This window comes from Lycium barbarum, chromosome 10, assembly GCF_019175385.1.
Source record: "Lycium barbarum isolate Lr01 chromosome 10, ASM1917538v2, whole genome shotgun sequence".
NCBI lineage: Eukaryota > Viridiplantae > Streptophyta > Magnoliopsida > Solanales > Solanaceae > Lycium > Lycium barbarum.
This window is the reverse complement of record NC_083346.1, coordinates 70,021,714-70,042,371: the sequence shown is the minus strand read 5'-3', so window position 1 is coordinate 70,042,371 and position 20,658 is coordinate 70,021,714. Positions and strand designations below refer to the sequence as shown.

Sequence of the window (20,658 nt, the reverse complement as noted above, 5' to 3'; positions counted from 1 at the left end):
ACACAAACAAAACATGCACATAGACATAAAAACACCATACGAATCCACTCGTGGCCTCGGAATTCCCAACGGAATTCTAATTACCTATGTCACCCCTTGATGGACTCAACACAAACAAACAACAATCACAAACAAGTCAAGTTTTCAGTATTTAGACTTATGCAATCGAGTTTCTATTAGCTCGTTCTACCCTTGGGAAGGCTCTATTAAGTGGGGTGATCCTACATTTTCCATAATGACCGGAAGGGTCGTTACATGCTAATTGTTACTCAATCCTATCTAATGCTTAAATAAATTGAGATAATTTAATGTTGCAATTAAAGTCAGTCATAGTGTTGACTACTTGTTACATCCATTATATATATATATTTTTTAAAATTAATTGAATTAAATCAAAACTTGTTAATTGTTACTTAATCATATCTAATACTTACCTAAATTGAGATAATTAAATATTTCAATCAAAGTAAACCTTACCATAGTGTTAACTTCTTGTTACATCCACATATTTATATAAAAAAAATTGAAGAAATTGAATCAACACTTGGAAAACTTTTTACTAAATCTTATCTACTTTGAGACAATTCAATATTTCAATTAAAGTCAAACATAGTGTTGACTATTTTAATTAAAGTTAACCATAGTGTTGATTATTTCTTACATCCACTATTTTTCTTTAAATTGATTGAATTAGATCTAAACTTACTAATTGCTACTCAATTCTATCTAATACTTAGGCAAACTGAGATAATTCAATGTTTCAATTAAAGTCAATCATAGTATTGACTACTTGTTACATCTACTTTATTTTTTAAAAAAAATTGATGAAATTGAATTAATAGTTATCAGTTTTTTTTAACTCAATCTTATATAATACTTAGCTAAATTGAAACAAGTCGATATTTCAATTAAAGTCAATCATAGTGTTGACTACTTATTACTCCACTATTTTTTTATTGAATTAGATCTAAACTTACTAATTGCTACTCAATTCTATCTAATACTTAGCTAAATTGAGATAATTCAATGTTTCAATTAAAGTCAACCATAGTGTTAACTATTTGTTACATCCACTTTATTTTTGTTTTAAAATTGATGAAATTGAATCAATAATTATCAATTTATTTTACTCAATCTTATATAGTACTTAGCTAAATTGAACCAATCCAATATTTCAATTAAAGTCAACCATAGTGTTGAGTACTTGTTACATCCACCATTTTTTTATTGATTGAATTAAATCAATACATGTAATTATTACTCAATTATATCTAATGTTTAGCTAAATTGAGATAATCTAATGTTCCAATTAAAGTCAACTAGTCGTGGCGGCCATGAATGTGCCCTCAAGTCTCCGTGTAGAGAAAGAAGAGAGTGTTAGGGTTTTAGATTAGATTATGTACTAGTTGATTCATTTTTTCGTCCCAATCATAGTGGTGAGTGTGTGTGTGTGTGTGTGTGTATATATATATATATATATATATATATATATATATATATATATATATATATATATATATATATATATATATATATATATATATATTCTTAAAATTGACAGAATTGAATCGACACTTGGCAATTTCTTTTACTCAATCATATCTAATACTAAGCTACATTGAACTAATTCAACGTTTCAATTGAAGTCAACCATAAAGGAAGAAATGAAAAAAAAAAGATGAAGAGAAAATAGGATATATAAAAGATTAAGATATATGTGATGATCAATGAAAAATTAAGAGCTTATATCCATCTTAGTATGTATTCTTATAAAATAATACGTTTGCTAATGTATAAGGAAAAAGAGGAAAAATTAGGCATGCAAAAATTTATCTAAAAGTGAAGTTCGATGCACGCCCCCACCTTGCATCGCTTAATTATAAAAGTGAAGCTAAAACCACAATATCAGAACTATAAATCTTTGTTAATAATTTTATTTCTATGTTTTACTAGACTACTTTTTTATCTAAACATATTTATGGCCTTATATCAAAGAAGACAGAGGTATAATAGGAAGAAAACATAATTCACGAGAATGTTCAAAGAAAGGCATTAGGAATAATGGGACCCAACCCCACGCGCCCCATATATGCTTTCCAATGAGACATTCTCGGAGTAGATTTTAAAAAAAAATAGGCACGCAAAAATTCATCTAATCAATATATTGGAAGGAAAAGCAATAATTACATTAAAGAGAATGAGAGTAAAATTCTGTTACACCTCGGACATTTCCTGTCGTTGTGCTGTGAATAGACTAACGCAAGATTAAGGTGAACATGAAGTCCTTAGGACATGAAGGAGAGTAATTGGTAGTTTAAAGTGAATACTATAAGATTTTGAAGTCATATGAACCGGTGAAATTAAGTTCGTCGAAGGAAGTGAAGCGTAAGATGTGTTTGGGAAGGTTTCCCAATTATTGAGTTAGTGACTATTTAGTAATGTCTTGAGGAGGAGCTATAGGGATCCTTATATGGTTGATGAAGTGTTATACAAGTGCCAAGGAGGTTCCATAAGGATTGGAGATCAAACGAATCAACGAGAGAAGTTCGAGAAAAAGTGGGTTATACGACCACTTATACGGTCCGTATAAATTTATATGGTCCGTATAACATTCACAGAGAAGGTTCATATCAGATGGAATTATACGGTCACTTATACGGACCGTATAAGTGTCCGTATAACTCAATCGGGTCACTTTTTCAGAGTTTTTTTTCTCTTTTTATATATATGTGACCCAAGTTCATATTTTTCATTTCCCACATTTTCCACACCTCTTGAAAGCTCTAGAACATTCCCCAAACCATATCAACACAAATCCAATAGAAACCAAAGATTAATTAGCAAGAACCAAGGGAATCAAGTGTGGAGAGGCATTCTAGGGTTTGTAGAGTTCAAGATTTCTTTGGGTACTGAAGTTGGAGTTCCATTCAAGTGGGATACTTGATCCAAAGTTCATCCTTACATGATCAAAGGTGAGTATTACATCTATTTCATGTTATTAAGAGTATTCAGTTGTGGAGTAACTTGAATGAAGGAAGGAAGAAGAGTATGAAACTCAAACATGGATTTAATGATATTCTTGAATAGTAACTTGACTTGAGTCATGATTCTTACTATGCTATGAGTATAGTCTTGTCGTGAATAACACTAATGATGTTGAGGAAGTATTATATGTAGATGAAAATGGTGTTGTGTTGTAGTTATTGATGTGAATGGCTTTGAAAGGGAGTTTTGACAATTGAACAATGTTTAAATTGAAGAAGTCTCTTGATTATGATATTATGGGTGTTGTTGTCGATGCTTGGGAGTTGTTTACCATATGGAGAAAGTTCTTGAAACAAAGGAAATGCTGCCCAATTTCCAATAGCTTTTGGTCGCTTTAGCTTAAACTTAAGCGAATCTTCAATTATCTAATTTTAGTGTGAATTCTCTTGAATGTAGAGTCATGAGCTGGAAGGAGAACGTGTGGTCATTATGAAGACGTAAAGGTATGTTATGGCTAGTTCTCTTTCTTTCAAAGGCATGACTCCTATACTACGATTCCCTATATGCTTCAATGACCTTCTTACATTCCAAAGGTTGAGAGTTAAAGATTATTAAGAACTTCTTATGAGAAAAGAGATGAGATGTTTCTATGATGATTATGATAATGACGATTTCAATGCTAGAAGTTTCAAAGCTTATGGTTGCAAAGATACTGTGACATAATTGAGCTTATCCTATGATTTTCGTGATATTTCTCATTGTTATGCTTTCACCTTATGTTACTTGTTCCTTCGAGGTGAGATGTAGTAATGATGATTATTCCATAAGGTAATCGGAGGTAACCGACCTTACGTCACTCCAATATGATTGTAGCTTTAATTGGGCTCACATGCATGCTTATTTTTATATATGATTATACCGGGCCTAGTTGGTCGGGCAGACACCACTACGTTGGGCGTAAGTGGGCAGCTTATGGATGATGATAGTTACACCGGGCCTAATTGGTCGGGCAGTCACCACTAATAGGCAGCGTGAGATGACTATCCCGGACGCGGACTACTAAAGATATATATGACTCAGACAGCTTATATATGTATATATACATATGTTATGATGTGGTTTTTAAAAGTAAAAGTTAGCATGCATGGTATCCGCCTTAAGAGGCAATCATATGTGTTGGTTATCTTTTTATCTCATGTTTCCTTATCTCTTTATTATATCATTATTCATGCCTTCTATACTCGGTACATTATTCGTACTGACGTCCTTTCTTTTGTGGACGCTGCGTTCATGCCTGCAAGAAGACAGGGAGACGACTCAGATCCCTAGGAGCTTATTCAGCAGATTTTCAGGAGCACTCCATTACTCCGGAGTTGCAGCTGATTGGTATATTCTTTTGTGTACATATATAGGCATGGCGGGGTCCTGTCCCGTTCTTATGATTCCAGTACTCCAGTTAGAGGCTCGTAGGTACATATGTGGGTAGTAGGTATCTTATGATCTCTTTAATGTATGTTTTGTATATTATTTTGTAGCCTCGTAGGCTTGTACATATATGTATATTTTGAGGAGTAGTTGAGGATCGTTTCATGGTAATCTTTGCTTAAGAATTGTGTTGATTCAGGTTGAATATGATAATGAGCTTGATGAGTGGTGCTCGGTAGGCTAACTCCGGGTGCCCGTCACGGCCCCTAGTTGGGTTGTGACAAATTCAATCAGGGGCAGATTTAAAGGGAGGTCTAATTTTATGTAGATATATATGTTTTGAACACCCTGAACAGCATGAAAAAAGCCTAGCTCAGCGGTTCAGGGTGTATAAATACACCCTTATGTCCCGCGTTCAAACCTCACGAATGGCATATTTTTAAAGTTTAGCCTTGTTATTTTTTTCATTTAATTTTGAAAAAACAGACGACGTCGTTTTTGGTACTTCTAATATTTTTTATTTAAACGTGGTGGAATTAGGAATATTTAATCTCAAAAATTCAAAAGTCAAAATCAGTTCAAAAAATCTTGTTTCCACTAGCACTTGGGTATAACCATTCACAAATCACAAAGCACTGCCGCAGCCATCGGCGCCCACCGCCCGCGGGCCGAAATTTCTTTCCAACTACAGTTGCTTTCTCTGGTGACTGGTAAGTAACACATGCTTGCAAGATTGTGAATCATTTGAATGATATATAATATATTGGGGGATGGGGGTTGTAGATTCAACCTGCTTAATTAGTTTAGTTAAAAGTTGTTGTTAAATTTTCAAATAGATACACGTTTTATTGGGGGTTGTAGATTCAGCCTTTCTGACAAGTTCTGAATTTAGTTTGCATCAGAGAGTTTAGTTTCTAAGCAGCAATCTTTTGGTAGCTATGGTGATTCGTTCCAATGGGTTTTGGCATTATAGGGATGCATTGGTGATAATATATTTTTAGTGAATTAGCATTTTGGGTAGATCCTTCAATTATATGTTCATTGGAAGTATTGAGATATTTATTTAACGAATCAGTTATCTTATACAGATTCAAAAGTCAATGAAGAAGTATTTCACCAAAGTATTCAAGTTCGGGTTCTCATAGTCAACCAAGTCGGGAAGAAAATGTGAATCATTTTGCAGCACCGTTGCATTTTTCTCAAGAGTTCGATTTAAGTTCTTTAAAGGCCGATCCAGGTGAAAGAACTCAAATCTTGGACTTTCATCCAAATCATCGTGATGCTATTAGGAGAGATTATCCTCAGAAACGTCCTTGTCAACCTCAATTGAAAGTTTTTCCTCAAATGTTGATTTCTAGAAATATGTGTTGTTTCAATCGTGAAGGTGGACGAAATGTATGGTCTAGTTTGGGGTTTAGGAATTGGCACAAAAAGGATAGTTTGACCAAACATATTGGTGGGCCGATTAGCATCCATAGTCAGTCAAAAAGAAAATTTGAAGGTCTAATGCGGCAACAACAATATATTCATGCTGCATTTGATAAGCAACTTAATCAAGATAAGCATGGATATCAGATCCACTTAGCAGCTTCAATTTGTGTAGTGAGATTTTTTGTGAAACAAGGATTGGCATTTCGCGGTCATGATGAATCTAAAGCATCACTGACAGAGGTAATTTTCTTGAAATTCTTTCATTTTATGCTGAAGAGTCTGATAAAATTCCTAGTTTTGTATTGGAAAAGGCTTCTCAAAATGATCAAATGACTTGTCCAGTGTTCAAAAAGAAATTGTGATTGCTTGAAAGATTGAAACAATTAAGGGTATCATAAAGGAACTAAATGGTGACTATTTTTCCTTATAGGTTGATGAATCTTTTGATGTATCACGCAAGGAGAAAATGGCAGTTGTTTTATGATATGTTGATAGAAGGGGATTTGTGATGGAGCGACTTCTTGACATTGTTCATGTTAAAAATATAGTGCTTTAGCTCTAAAAGGTGCAATTGTCAATTTACTTTCTCAACATTCCTTGAGTCTATTATGTGTGCGTGCAATGATATGATGAAGCAAGTAATATGCAAGGTGATATCAATGGCCTTAAAATATTGATTAAGAAAGAAAGTAGATCGGCTCATTCCATTCATTGTTTTGCTCATTAACCTCAATTAACTCTTGTTGGTGTTTCGAAAAAATGTCTTCAAGTGGGAGAACATGTACAATTGGTTTTAAATATTTTGAATGTATTGGCGGATTCTTATAACATATGGATGAATATCGAGAATCTCAAAGGAAACAAATTCAAGAAGCTTTAGAAAAGGGCGAGCTTAAAACTGGTAGGGGCTTGCATCAAGAACTTGGTATTTCTAGAGCTTGTGATACTCGCTGGGGATCTCACTTCAAATCTTTTAATTGGTTTATTCTTCAGTTTGGTACAATAATAGGTGTACTTGATACTATTGTTTAAACTGCACATACTTTGGATGAAAGTGCCAGGGCGACGGGATATATCAGAGATGCTCAAATGTATGAGGTTACATTTATATTACATTTGATAAAAGAAATTTTAGGAATTACAAATGACTGTAGTACATGCTTACAAGAAAAAGAGCAAGATATTGCGAATGCCGTGCGACTTATTAATGTGGCAAAGACAAGGTTGCAAGAGTTAAGGGAAGATAAAAAATGGAATTTGTTTGTTGCTGAGGTATCTACGTTTTGTGTCAAATATAACATTGTGGTACCTACTTTTGATGAGTCGTATGTTAACTCGGGGAGATCACGGCGTAAACCTGCTGATTATACTTTTTTACATCATTATCATGTTGACGTATTTTGTAAAATAATTGATTGGCAACTGCAACAACATAATGATCGTTTTGATGAGGAGACAACTGAGTTGCTTCATGGAGTTGCTTGTTTGAATCCGATAGACTCATTTTCAAGTTTTGACATCCAGAAAATAATGAGAATGACTGAATTATATCCTGATGACTTTGATGAATTTAGTATGTGTTCTCTTGAGAATCAGCTTGCAAATTACATTATTGATGTTCGTGATATCGATAAAAGATTCTCCAATTTGAATGGGCTTTGTGATCATTCAAAAAGACTGGTTCAGACAAAAAAGCATTCATGTTATCCTCTTGTATTTCTTTTAATGAAATTTGCTTTGCTTCTCCAGTTGCCACTGCATCCATTGAAAGAGCTTTTCGGCAATGAAGTTTATTAAGAATGAGTTGCGGAGTTAAATGAATGATGAATTCTTGAGCGGTTGCATCGTTCCTTTTGTGAAAAAAAACGTGTTTAATGATGTTTCAACTGATGATATTATTTTGACTTTTCAAGCAAAGAAACCTCGTCGAGTAGTGCTGTAAATGTACTTGAGAAGTATTAGCAGTGATCTTTTTTTTGTAGTTTGTACTTAGCACCCTAATTCTAGATTGATACATTGTAAAGGGCTAACTTTTTGCACTATTGTAGTTACGACCTTTCTATTCCTGTTAGTTTGAGGTCCTTTGTAATGAAACTAACTCTCTATGTATTATTACATTCTCTGAAATTGTGTTTTTTTCGGCTTTCGCATGTGTACGTTTTTATTTTCCGAACCTCCTGAGTGAAAATTCTAGATCCGCAACTGAATTCAATGCATTGGGAAGAAAACCAATAATTACCTTAAGGAGAGAGTAAAAGTCAAATTTTCATCTTCTTTTTTCATAGAAGGGTATTTTTGGTATAGAAAAAATAGTAAGCGACTATTATGTCCTCAAAAGTCGTGTGAAGTTACTTTAATGCCCCTATTTGCTTTCATTTGTGTCAGTTTTACCAAATATAATTTTAATTTTTTAATAATTTATATAGAATACATCTTTGAGGCTCCAAGCCATTGCTTTAGTAGCTTATAGTACCATCAAATATGGCTTCCGGCATATTATTTATAATGCTTTCTTGTAAGAATATCAAGATCTTGGTATGTATAAAGTATGAAGTATATATGTTGTATCAGAGCTAAGTTTACCAGGATTTCGTTAAGAAAAGATCTAATTATGAAGTATCAGAGCTAAATTTACTTGAATTGGTATTCTTATTCTCTTATTCAATAATACAAGAGAATAAGAATAGTGAAAGTGGGAAGGAAAATGCAAATATAGAAATAATAATATGGGTATATGTTAGTTGTTAGGATATAAATGAGACATCAAAATAGGTACCCAAGTACGGAAGGTCATATTATAATTATCTAAAAGTTATTCTATTTTTCAATTATTGCAACGGTCTCCCAATAAAAGATAAAAAGTTATTGTAGTTTCTCCCCGAAAATTTTTCTTCAAATTTAACAGTGCATACGATTTTTGTTAATAATCTATAAAGGATACATCTTTAGGAAAAGTGAGACCCTAAGCTATTGCATCAGTGGCTTTATAGTACAGTCAGTTCTGACTTCAGGTATATTCTTTGTAACTTCTTCTCGTAAGATTATCAAGATATTGGTATGTATAAAGCATGAAGTTTACATGAGGTATCAGAGACGGATTTACTTGAATTGGTAATCTTCATTAAGAAAATACCTAGTTATGAATGCGTTGATGTTATATGAAATCATGTGTTGCCTTCAACAAAATGAAATCATGACTTTAAAAATTACAGTTTATGAAAAGAACATGATTTTGTGAAAATCGAAATTTTACGATGTGTCTCATGTATCATGTCTAGTTGTGTGAGACATTTATTATTTTGACAATTGGACTTTTTGGGTCCCACCTACCAACATTCAAAATATTTTCAAAGAAAGGGTTTCTTTCCTCATTTATCCAGTTGAGGCATTCTTGATTGATTGAGACAAAACGACTTTCGGAAATGGGATTCCGAGAAGGTGGAGTTCAGTAACCCAGTTCAGTGACCCCCGTCGCGGCCTTAGATTCATTGGTGATTCCGCCGTGGCTAAAAGTCAACCAAAAAAAAGAGCTCAAACTCTTTTTTTTTTTTGAGTTCCACTGAGAAAGTCTAATGGGCGTTTTAGGGCGGGATCTAAAAGCTCTCCAACGTGTTGCGGAGCCTTCACTGTTCTTTGTCCTCTTCTAATGGTTTCTTTCCTTTCTTCAGTTCTTTCTTTCTTTACTTTTTCTAGTCATTTTTTTCCGGCTCTTTAAAATATATTTTTTAAATGTTTGGTGAAAATAAATGATGATATAATTAAGTTCATCATTATCACTACACACTCAAATTTACCAAATATACCCAATAAAACAAAACAATAACTTTATTATATTTTCATGAAGCTCCATTAATGAAAAACAATATCATTTATACTCATGAAAAATATACCACCACTTATGAGATTCAATTTAAAATTCTCCATATGTTTAAAAAATTTCCAACACAAAAGAAGAGCATAACAAAAAAACAGAAATACTACCATGGTCGAGTTGACCAAAAGATGTAATTTACTTACAGACATGTACAGATAAGATTTAGAAGGAAAATAATAGAGGGGAAAAAAAACTTTAGTATGTGGGACTCAAAAAGTTCATTTTTTCAATATAATGAATGCCTCATACAACTAAGACATGACATATAGGACACATAGTAAAAAAATTGTTAGTTTAAGCCATGTAATTTTGACAATTAAGTTGTTGTCACTTATTTTTACTCATTGCTATTCCCGTAAAAATCAATCTTTATTTACTGAGCTATAAAATATATTTATTGACTACAAGTTTTGGAGCCATTAAGTTGATAAAACTTTATTGACAAAGATTATTTATATTGTGCAATAACTAAAGATGATATTTATGTTAAGCAGTAATTGATGTATGAATTTCTTTAAACTAAAAAAGTTTGTTAGTCATCAAAGTGACTAAATTAGAATGTTTAATATCTATTTCATTGACTTATCTCATCCTTATTCAGCTTTTGATATAGTTAAGCTATTCTCGGACAGTATTTACAAAATACATGGGTTGACTCAAACTATTGAGTGACCTGGACATTGTATTTCTGAGCAAATTTTTATAGGAGTTGTTTTGCATATAAGATGTGCATTGTATCACTCATCAGCTTACTACCCTCAAAGCGATGGTTAATATAAAGCACTGAATAAATGCTTAAATGGGTACTTGAAATGTATGTGTGGTGACAGACCTAAGGAGTGGCTCCACTGATTGCCATCAGCAGAATGATGATACAATATTAATTTCCCTTCTTTATTCAGCTGACACCTTATGAAGTAGTCTATGGACAACATCCCCCTCGCCAGATTCCTTACTTTCCGCAAGGCTCCATGATTGAGGCTATAGAGAGGAGTTTGCAGGCAAGAGAAACAACTATAAGTTGTTGAAACATCACATAATCTTGGCTCAACAGAGGATGAAACACCAAGTTAAAAGAAAGAAGTTTGAGAGGGATGAGATAGAGAATTTTGTCTATGTTAAGTTGCAGTTATATAGACAAATGTCTCAGAGGGTCATTCTTTTCAGAAACTTGGACCTAAGTACTTTGGTCCCTTACTAATTGTTAGAAAGACTGTTAAGGTTGTTTATCGATTAGAATTACCATTACACGACAAAATTCATCACATATTCTATGTATCTCAACTGAAAATGAAGATTGACGATAAGCCTATTGTTCCCATGTTCCTATCTCATTGTCTGCTCATGGAAATGTCATTTTAGAACCTAAGACTATTAGACAAACATGTGATGCCTAAAACAGGCGTACAATTACACAAGTCCTAGTGAAGTGGTTTAATTGTTCTCAAGAAGATAGTGCTTGGATGGATTTGCATGTGCTCCAGCGGCAATTACCCTTATGCAATCTTGAGGACAAAAATTTCTTTAGGGAAAGTGTAGTTGTTATATGCCAAATATTTAGGAGGCCAAAAGAGTCCTTTCAATTGTTAGTTGTTAGCGGTTAAATCGTTAGAGGAGCTGTTGCAATTTGTCACTGGGTGAAAGGTTAGTTAGTACAATTTTCTTTTTAAACTCTCTCTCTCTACTTTCTTTACAATTCTACAACTTTGTTCAAGAACCTTTTTTCTTATAAGCTCTTTAAGATTTGCACTACATATCTCTGCTTTCTTTCTTAAAGCACTGTGAAACTGTTATAAAATGATAAAAATACACGATTTTGAAAGACCTATTCAAAGTGGCAATAGATAAAACAACAAAAACAAATTTCTTTTAACAAAAATAAGCGACTTGACAATCACTTAATTCATTCCCTCCCACTTCTATGCATACTCTTCATGTGATACTCAGTTTTAGAAGAAAAAAAAGAGGAAATACATAAGCTGCTCTCTAAACTTGTCCGAAAAAATTATTTAAACACTTTAATTTTATAGGCTAGCTATCATCTCTATTTTAGTTAGAAATGAAATTATTACCCCCTGAAATGTAGAATAAGTCTTGTGGTGAACAACATATTCCACGCGCTATCACATCAGACTCATATCAGATTCTAAATAATTCTAATTTCTCACTTTTTTGTTTCTCTTTTCACCTTCTTTTCTTTTTAATTTTTTTTATTATCTCTTTTGTCATTAAATTATATTATGCAAACCTCCCTTTCCTGCCAGGCTGCTACCACCTTAGCCAATCAAAACGGATTCAAGTCCATTGAGCTCCAATTTAATGTAACGACTTGCAGGACACTCATGATGCTTTTTGACAAACCAATACTAAGAGACATGAGATTAAAGTGAGAAAGATGAAATAAAAGTTGAAATTGAAAATTTTGCGAGGAAAAAAAATTGTCGGCCAACTTTTGTTGACGCATGACAAAACTTAGAGAATACAAATCAAACTCAATAGCTCTCAAATTAGTCTCTATTAACTCTTTTAAGTTGGACAAAATTTTCAATTTTACACTAACCAATCACACATCCCTCCACACAATGGGTATTAAAATTTGTCCTAATCACATATTCATTGATATGAAAACTCATTTTCTTGCTAAACTGTGGCATGTTTGTTGCTACTATGATAAAGAAAACCCGATCTGTTCTGAAATTGATGTATGGCACTGGTTGGGTGGGAAAAGAGAGGGTTGAAGTGAAAAAGAAGAGAAAAGAAAATATATCATAAATACTCTCTTTTATCAAAAAATTATTAGAGTCTAAGAGATGGAATTAGAGTACAAAAGGTTAACGGTATTTGAAGAGAGGAGGGGGTAAGGGGGCAAATTTGAGCGTTTCTATCTTCTATTCTTTTTTTTCCTCTTTTTTTTTTGGTAAATTAAAGAATTTAAAAAGTAGACCGCACTTCGAGCTCGTAGGAGCGGAGTTGGAGTTTACCTTGTAGGAGAGGAGTTGGAGTTTACCTTGTGTGCACCTAAAGGGTAGCGGTTGTGGATGCCCTTGTCATAAAAAAGAAGAAGGAAAAAGTAGACACTTTTTACAAGTTTTGATAAGTCTGCGAATTGCCCTTCGCTGGGGGTGGTCTTTAATTTTTGTCTCTCAAATTGGTGGTCTTTAATTTTTGTCATTCACTAAAAATCCCAAAAATTAAAAAAAAAAAATCGTAAGATAGAGTTTGGATTCACAAGGCAGAGTTTTGCCTTCAAAATTCTGCATTAAGAGAGTTTTAAAGTTCCTTCTTTTTTTTTTTACTGAACTGAAATTTAAACCCAGAACTTCGGGATATTAGGCGAAGAACAAAAATTAAAGATCACTAATTTGAAGGGCAAAAAATTAAAGACCACCCCAAAGGAAGCACAATCCCAGCGCAAAAAAAAAAAAAAAAGACTAAGAAAAATCTGTAATTTTGGATTTCCGAAGCACCTAACATAAGTTCACGCCAATTCCTTTGCCACGCATCACTTAAAGAGGTATTAGTTCCACTTCGGACCAAAATAAGAGGGTGATAAGTCACCATTAAAGTTAAAATGCGCAACTGAGTTTTTTGAACAAGTTTAAGGGGCAACTTAAATATTTTCCCGAAAAGAAAAACCTAGCTTAGTTTTTCTTTTTAAAAAAAGGAACAAAAGGAAAAAGAAAAAAAAAACACCGTGTGTTACTGTTGGACAGTGAAACAAAACAATCATTTCAAGAGATAAAGCGAGCAGAACTGAAACAAGTTTTATTGGAACATAGAGAAGCACACTTGCTATGTTCTGAATTTCTCACAAAAAATAGCTACAATAATTTAATGTCCTCAGCGCTAAGAGAGCTCAACTATGTTAGCTCGGTTTACTGACTGTCGCTTTCTCTTCACTGCTTTGTTAGGAGAATCCTTGTCCATAGGCTTAGATTCTTCTCCCGGAGAAGAAGCTCCATCATCATCATCATCACTTTTGCTGGTGCTGCTATCATGAATGTCATCCTCATCGCTGCTGTCTTCAGATTCTTTCTCGTTATCATTGGTAGGCAGATCGATTACCGGTTGGTAACTTGCTATTGCGGATTCAGCAGCTGATACAGCCTCCTGAGTGTGAAGCTCAGCGACACCCAACATTAAGTCCATCTCTATGTATTCAGATTCTTCACCGGTAAGAGCTTCAATATCATATTTCTCAGGATTCCTTCTAGCTTCAAGCTCCACTTTTCTAGTATTTTCCAAAAACACTCCCAAAAAATCCTTGACCTTCGATAGAACTTGGCTTTGGGGTACAGAAGAAATATCGGGCTTCTTATCAGAAAGGTCAGGTTTCAACTTTAGGGATTGAGATCCGCCATCTGTATTGCAGAAGAGAAGTTCCAAGGGCGAGGTTTCAGCCTCCAAATGAAGCAGATCTTTGCTGTTTGACTGCATATCAGAACAAAGGGCAAGCAACTGATGATCTCCTATATGCTGCATGATAATCTTTGAGTTAGACTTCTGATCGTCAGAAATGGGTTGCATTGCAATTGTCAATATCCAAATTTCATAAGTGTAGGAATAAGAAAACATCCAATTGAGAATGCAAGGCAACAAAAGCATATGCAGAGTGGGCCTGATATGGACAAACAAATGTACAATCATAAATGCTTTTAAGAACTAATAACTTGTTCTATAATTTAAGTTTCATATTTTGAAACTAATTTTTGGTTATTTCTGCTTATTTACATGAATTTGTTATTCCCATATCTCTGCTTACCCTTGAGTTTATTCAATAAGCTATGACTTGTCAAAGTGAACAAGTCCATAAATGCAACTAGATGACACAACAAGAATGAGCATAGACCTGTAAACATTTTTCCAGCAATTAGACAGGTCATTTTTTTATTTTTATTTTGAGAAGGTAACATGTAATTAGACAGGACATTTTCTGAATAAGGCAGGTCATTTTCTGAATAACTAATCAGCTTAATTTAATTAGCAACATTACTGAATATTAATGAAGTACCAAAACCAACTTATTATTGTTCATCTTCAATTTCCTCTCTATCCTACATCCTTGGCTTGGCCAATTTATTCTCAGTTTTGCAAAGCAAAAATCAAAGACGTCTTGTTTTGCATAGATTTTCAAAATTGGAGGTAAGTTTGGTTGGTATGACATCCACTCCCCATTTCTTGATTTTTCTTTTATTTGTCCTCCCACCCCAAACCCCCGCATGCGAGAAGCCTTTAACATTTAAAGATAAAAAGTAGACAAGACTGCAAGAGTTCAGTGGCTACTATTGATATATTTGGACTTATATTAACTGCTTGTAGTTCTAATATAGGGACTGCAATTATTTGATTTCTGGGTTGATTGCATGTCGATGATGTGATAAAATCAATTTATGAACAATGCCAAAATCATCACTTTAGAGATGATTTTATAAAGAATTGTACAGCAAGATATGGGCCTATATTCACCAACTTTTGAAGGGTTATCCACCTTCAAAAGTTGCAAATGCCCCAAATATTTGTTTCTTGGATAATGAAGTGTGTTACCACTGTTACTTACTCAATTACAATTAATGGTAAGGCCTCTACTCCATTCCATGCTAAGAAGGGTGTAAGTCCATTATCTCCGTATTTGTTTGTGCTTGCTATGGAGTACCTCATAAGAACTCTAAAGACCCTACATAAGCAACCTAGATTTCATTATCATCCAAAATGCAAGAAGCAGAAAATTGTGCAACTCAGTTTTGCTGACGATTTACTAATGTTCTGCAGGGGAGATAAAGTCTCTGTTATGCACTTCTATGCATGTTTTCAGGAGTTTTCCATGGCATCAGGTTTGATAGCTAATGTTGACAAAAGTTGCATTTACTTTGGTGGGGTTAGCACAGAAGTCCAAAGCCAGATTCTGCATGAGCTCAATTTTGTCAAAGGTGATCTGCCTTTTAGGTACCTGGGGGCCCCTTCCAGTACCAAAAGGATCACTATTGTGCAATGTAAACCCCTCACTATTGTGCAATGTAAACCCCTCATAGACAAGATACTGGGCAGGATAACTAGCTGGATTTCTAGGTTTTTATCTTATGCTGGTAGATCCCAACTCATTAAGAGTGTTTTGTTTGCTATACAAATATTTTGGTCTCAAATTTTTGCAATCCCAAAGAAGATTATTCAAGTGATCGAGTCTATATGCAAGAGATTTTTGTGGACTGGCAGTGTTGAAGTATCCAAAAAAGCCTTAATTGCCTGGGAAACACTATGCTGCCCCAAGTCAGCTGGTGGCCTGAGTATTTTAGACGTGTATACATGGAATAAGGCTGCTCTTGGTAAGTTACTCTGGAATTCATGCAAGAATAAGGAAAAAATGTGGGTTATATGGATTCATACTTGTTATGGGAAGAATTGCAATATTTGGGGAGCTCAGCCAAGCAAGCATCTTGGATGGTATGAAAGATTCTATAGGCTCAGAAATACTTCCTAGAGGCTGGTATACAAGAAGAAGAGGTGTTAAGAATGGAATCCTACTCAATTAAGGATGTATATAAGAAGATGAGGGTGTTTTTCCCAGAATTGAATGGAAGAAACCGGTCTGGGCAACCAATGGGGCTCCAAAGTGGAAGTTTATTTTGTTTCTAGCTCTGCACAGGAGGCTACTGACCAAAGCTTGACTAGCTAAATGGGACTCTGTTGATTCTGTAACATGTCCACTATGCAACCAAGTTGATGAAGATATTGATCACCTATTCTTTGCCTGCTCTTATGCTTCAGCTGTTTGGTCAAAGATACTAATCTGGCAAGGGATAGATAGGGTTTGTATGAATTGGCAAAGTGAAGTCGAATGGGCTCTGGAACACAGGAAAGGAAAGAGCAGCAATGCTCAAGTGTTTAAAATGACTTTAGCTGGGAGTCTATACTACATATGGCAGGAAAGGAACTTAAGGGTGTTTCAAAACAATGCAAGGAGGGCTGAAGTAATTGTCAAGCAAGTGATCCAGGATGCGCATGGTCGAGGAGCTTTATTTACAAGGATGAATAGGAGGCTGGAAGAGTCGAATATGTACCCCTGAGTTGCATTGATGTTCTGCCAAAGGGTATAAGAGATACTATAGTTTGAGTGCAAAACTTGGGGCTGTTTTGTCCTAGTTTGCTGTTTTTTCTGCTTTGTAACTGCTACTTTGGTAAATAAAATATTTACTTACCAAAAAAAAAAAAGACAGGGAATTATGATTATTTGGTAAATATATTGCAGCTTTAGTACTAAAAGTTCTTTAATTTATCTATGTTCGGCAAACTTGTAGCAGAGAGATAATATTTTTTGTGTATTTCACTTTTGATAACACTTGATTATCCATAAAAATTACTTGGATGTGAAAAAACAAGAGGAGAGTTGCAAGATTGATGGGAGAAGCGGGACAAGCGGTCACTTGGGAGTAAAGCGGTGGAAGTCATGATGGAAGAGAAAAGAAGGTATAAAGTGCAACCTCAGAAGGCAGAACAGTGAGTTGCAAGGCCAACAATGGATTGCCATAATTTCACTTGAACCTGAAAAGATGATGTGCAAGGTTACACAGAAAACTAGTTGAGGGTGAGAAGACAGAGAAGACGCTAAGTTAGTTGTTTTGGCCAGAAGACGAAATTATGCACTCTCTTTTGAAAAGATCAAATTATGCACTCTCTTTATCCCAATTGTATGATACAACTGCTACTTGAAAGGCTAAACAAAACTTCACTTAAATACAATCTTTTTAAATATTTTAAATATTTTTTTTGAGGTAAAAAATATTTTAAATATTATAATAGTTTAGTTTCTAATATTTTTTTTGATTAAGTAGATTCATTGCTGGCTCAAGAAGATGCTAAGTGAACAAAAGAGATGCTATCAGCTTCATTAAAGTTGTCTATGCTATAGTAGGAAGCTGACAAGCTACAAAAAAGGCTATACTAAAACTATTTAGAATGTTAGCTCTAGGAGGGGAAAAGCTAGTTTATGAGCATGGAGCTAACAAAATCCAAATAACTGTTAAGGGAAGATAACAGGGGATAGTTTGTCCCAGCTGAATACTAGTAGTACACATTCGGCTTTGACGGAATCTCTTGGAGTTGATAAACCATCAAAACATCTACGATTCCTTTCATTCCATATTACTCAAAAATAGTTTAGTTTCTTATATGCAACTCCTTTTATCCCATTCTAATAATAAAATTGCTTTCTGAAAAAGTCATAACTTCATGTTATTTTTGCTCAGTGAACTACGGGTTTCATGTTAGCTCGATCCCATCTATTTATCAATTACTACCATGTCTTCAACTGAATTACACTCCAACGCAGCCCTGTTGAAGCAACCAAAACTAGCTTCAGCCTTGAGAAGCCCATTTATTGGGGTTTGGGGAGAGCAATCTATCATGCTTTTTTTTTTTTTATTAGCCACGGGTGTCCGAGTCTCTTTGAGCCCCGACTAATCCCGTGGGTGCACAGGCCCTCGGCAAGGAGTTTCCTGCAAGTGCACCACAGTTAATTCAGGTTTCCCCAGTCCGATGGCCCTCAGAAATTGTTTGCACCCAGTGGGTTTCGAACTTGAGACCTTGAAAGGGAGCACCCCAAGGCTCAAGTCAATTGCCACCAGGCCAACCCCTGAGCTAGCAATTTTAGAATCTATCTATCAATTGCTAACATGTGCTCATTGTCTTTATTCCTTTAAACCCAGTGTAAACTCTCCAACGCTACTTCTTTTCTGAAGCATTTAGTTTAATGTTTTATTATTTTATACTAGTTTTCTGTATTTAAATCAGTGTCAACACAGTTTCTTTGCTCCAGCATTCAAGTAAAGAGCACGTCTTTTGCCTCCGAACATGTACAGCTGACTAACCTTTGCAAAACCCCACTAGATTGCAAGAAATATAAACCTAATCCAGATAATAAACAAGCACCATTAAAATAGCCAAGTCCGTGAATCCTCGTGCAAAAATAGATAAAATAAAACCCAAGAAGTGCCAAATTTGCACAGGAAAGAGAGAAGATCTAAACCACCCAAGGGTGTGGCCTAGTGGTCAATGAAGTAGGCTCAAAATCATGAGGTCTCAGTTCAACTCCCAGCAGAGACAACAAACACTAGGTGATTCCCCTATGACTTAGCCTTGATGGACATGCTTTTTGTTGGTGGGAGGTGTAAGGTATCTCGTGGAATTAGTTGAGGTGTGCGCAAGCTGGTCCAAACACTACGGTTATCAGGGAAAAAAAAAAGAGAGAGAATATCTAAAACTTTCCTGGACACGGGTGAAAAAGGAGAGAGTAAGAGAATGCTTCAGCCTTCAGCCTCCACCTTTCAGTTTCAGGAGCTGAGGGAGACACACGCTAAACCTAGCGACTAGGAGAAGCGACTAGTGAGCAGGAATAGTTCAGAAAAAAAGATGTTCACAGGGGTAACCGTCGGTCGGTTTGATTTTTTCAGTTTTCGATTTGGTGCACCAATAACCGAACCGAAATTCGTTCGGATTTTGCTAATTCGGTTCAGACGGTTATTGGTACGGCTAGGCCGGGTTGGGCCTGTCATATTGGGCTTTTTCTACTGAAATATGTGTTTTCAAATAGGTTTTTTGGTTAGTATTATTCAGAGTCTAGCATTAGTGTCCTGTATTAGGCATTAGCGTTTCCATTCACAAATTTAATAATTTAATTGGTTTATGATTTTAGCATTGCATGTCCTGTATTGTGGCAGTTTAATTTCAGTTTTGAAATGTTACTGCAAATTCAAATTAGAAGCAGTCAATACAAAAACATTCATCTTCAACTCTAGACATAAAGGAAGTTTGACATACTAACAGATTTCATAACTAACACCTCACTTACTCTATTTTCAAGTTCTGCCATCTATGAAAAGAAAATTGAAAAATGCAAACAGAATATAAATTCAGCAACAGGATATCTAATTCATCCGATGCTTTCTAATTTCTATGCCAAATAACTTGTCAAGAATATAGAGAAATTCATCCAACCAGTGCTTATACATTCCAATTTACAACAGTAGGCACACATGGAGTAAACTGAATCTAAGTTTTCATTCATTTGATTAATATAATCAGTACAGGTATACTCATTAAGCATGAAGAAGGCAAAATCAAAGTCTAAGCCGAGATTTCTAAGTGTCAGAAATACATTCAGCTAGCATTTGGATGAAAATTTATCTTCAAAATACTTTCAAGTTTCAAAAGCTGGCTCAAACCAGAAAGCTCACTTCCAAGTAAAATGCATGTCCAAACACAACTTCAAGTTCCAAAAACTCAAATTTTCAAGTTTCAACTTCAAAATCTATGGAATAAATTTTAACTGGGGAAAAATAGATAACTCAAACATAGGAATAATCGAACTCATAGCTTCAAACCTTCAAGAAGCAGAAATCAAGCTATTTATTTAAGGTAAGGAGATGGGAGTTGGAAACGTCAAATTCAGAGAATATGCATAATCTATGGAGTGTGTGTATACTTGACTGCTTTTCAGCATATATCTTTTTAATTTTCAGTTGTTTCTTTTAAAGGAAAAGAATGATGAAAGTTTACCTGATGTCAAGGCAGCCGGACGACCAGCGGAAGGCGGCAACCGGCGGCAGCGGGCCAAAGATGGAAATTTGAAAAAATGAGAACCCTACTTATCGCAACAACAAATAGGAACCCTACTCTAAAGTTAAATAACCCCCTGTTTGGATGGTTGTTTTCGGGGTTCATTAATATACACACTAAGGTATGATATTGTATTATATTGTATTGTAATAAATATAATGTTTGGATGGACTGTATCATTTATTGTGGTTTAATAACATTTTTATTGTTTAGTTTCACTGTATAATATTGTCTAATACTCCCTCCATTCCATAATAAGTGACTCTTTTAACTCATGCACACTCTTTAAAAAATTACTTACTCCTAGAAAAATATGAGTATTTTTACTAACGTAC

The 20,658-nt window shown here is 34.6% G+C and overlaps 3 protein-coding genes across 4 annotated transcripts; 2 read left to right on the top strand and 1 right to left on the bottom strand.

The window, feature by feature from the left end:
* The first annotated feature begins 6,672 nt into the window (after nt 1-6,672).
* Nucleotides 6,673-7,638, top strand: LOC132613030 (uncharacterized). The gene is made up of 2 exons (XM_060327091.1): nt 6,673-6,838; nt 6,977-7,638. The coding sequence occupies exons 1-2, from the start codon at nt 6,673-6,675 to the stop codon at nt 7,636-7,638; spliced, it is 828 nt and encodes a 275-aa protein (XP_060183074.1).
* A 5,820-nt stretch (nt 7,639-13,458) lies between these two features.
* On the bottom strand, nt 13,459-20,424 carry LOC132614661 (uncharacterized). 2 transcript variants are annotated; one of them, XM_060329169.1, is made up of 2 exons: nt 20,264-20,424; nt 13,459-14,191 (listed from the first exon to the last, which is right to left on the bottom strand). In XM_060329169.1, the coding sequence occupies exon 2, from the start codon at nt 14,150-14,152 to the stop codon at nt 13,562-13,564; it is 591 nt and encodes a 196-aa protein (XP_060185152.1). In that variant the 5' UTR covers nt 14,153-14,191; nt 20,264-20,424; the 3' UTR covers nt 13,459-13,561. The 2 variants fall into 2 exon arrangements, with proteins under 2 accessions (XP_060185152.1, XP_060185151.1); XM_060329168.1 differs by having other exon boundaries at nt 13,459-14,203; nt 20,264-20,410.
* On the top strand, nt 15,246-16,776 carry LOC132613029 (uncharacterized). The gene is made up of 2 exons (XM_060327090.1): nt 15,246-16,035; nt 16,478-16,776. Exons 1-2 carry the CDS (start codon nt 15,246-15,248, stop codon nt 16,774-16,776), a joined length of 1,089 nt encoding a protein of 362 aa, XP_060183073.1.
* Nucleotides 20,425-20,658: the final 234 nt, after the last annotated feature.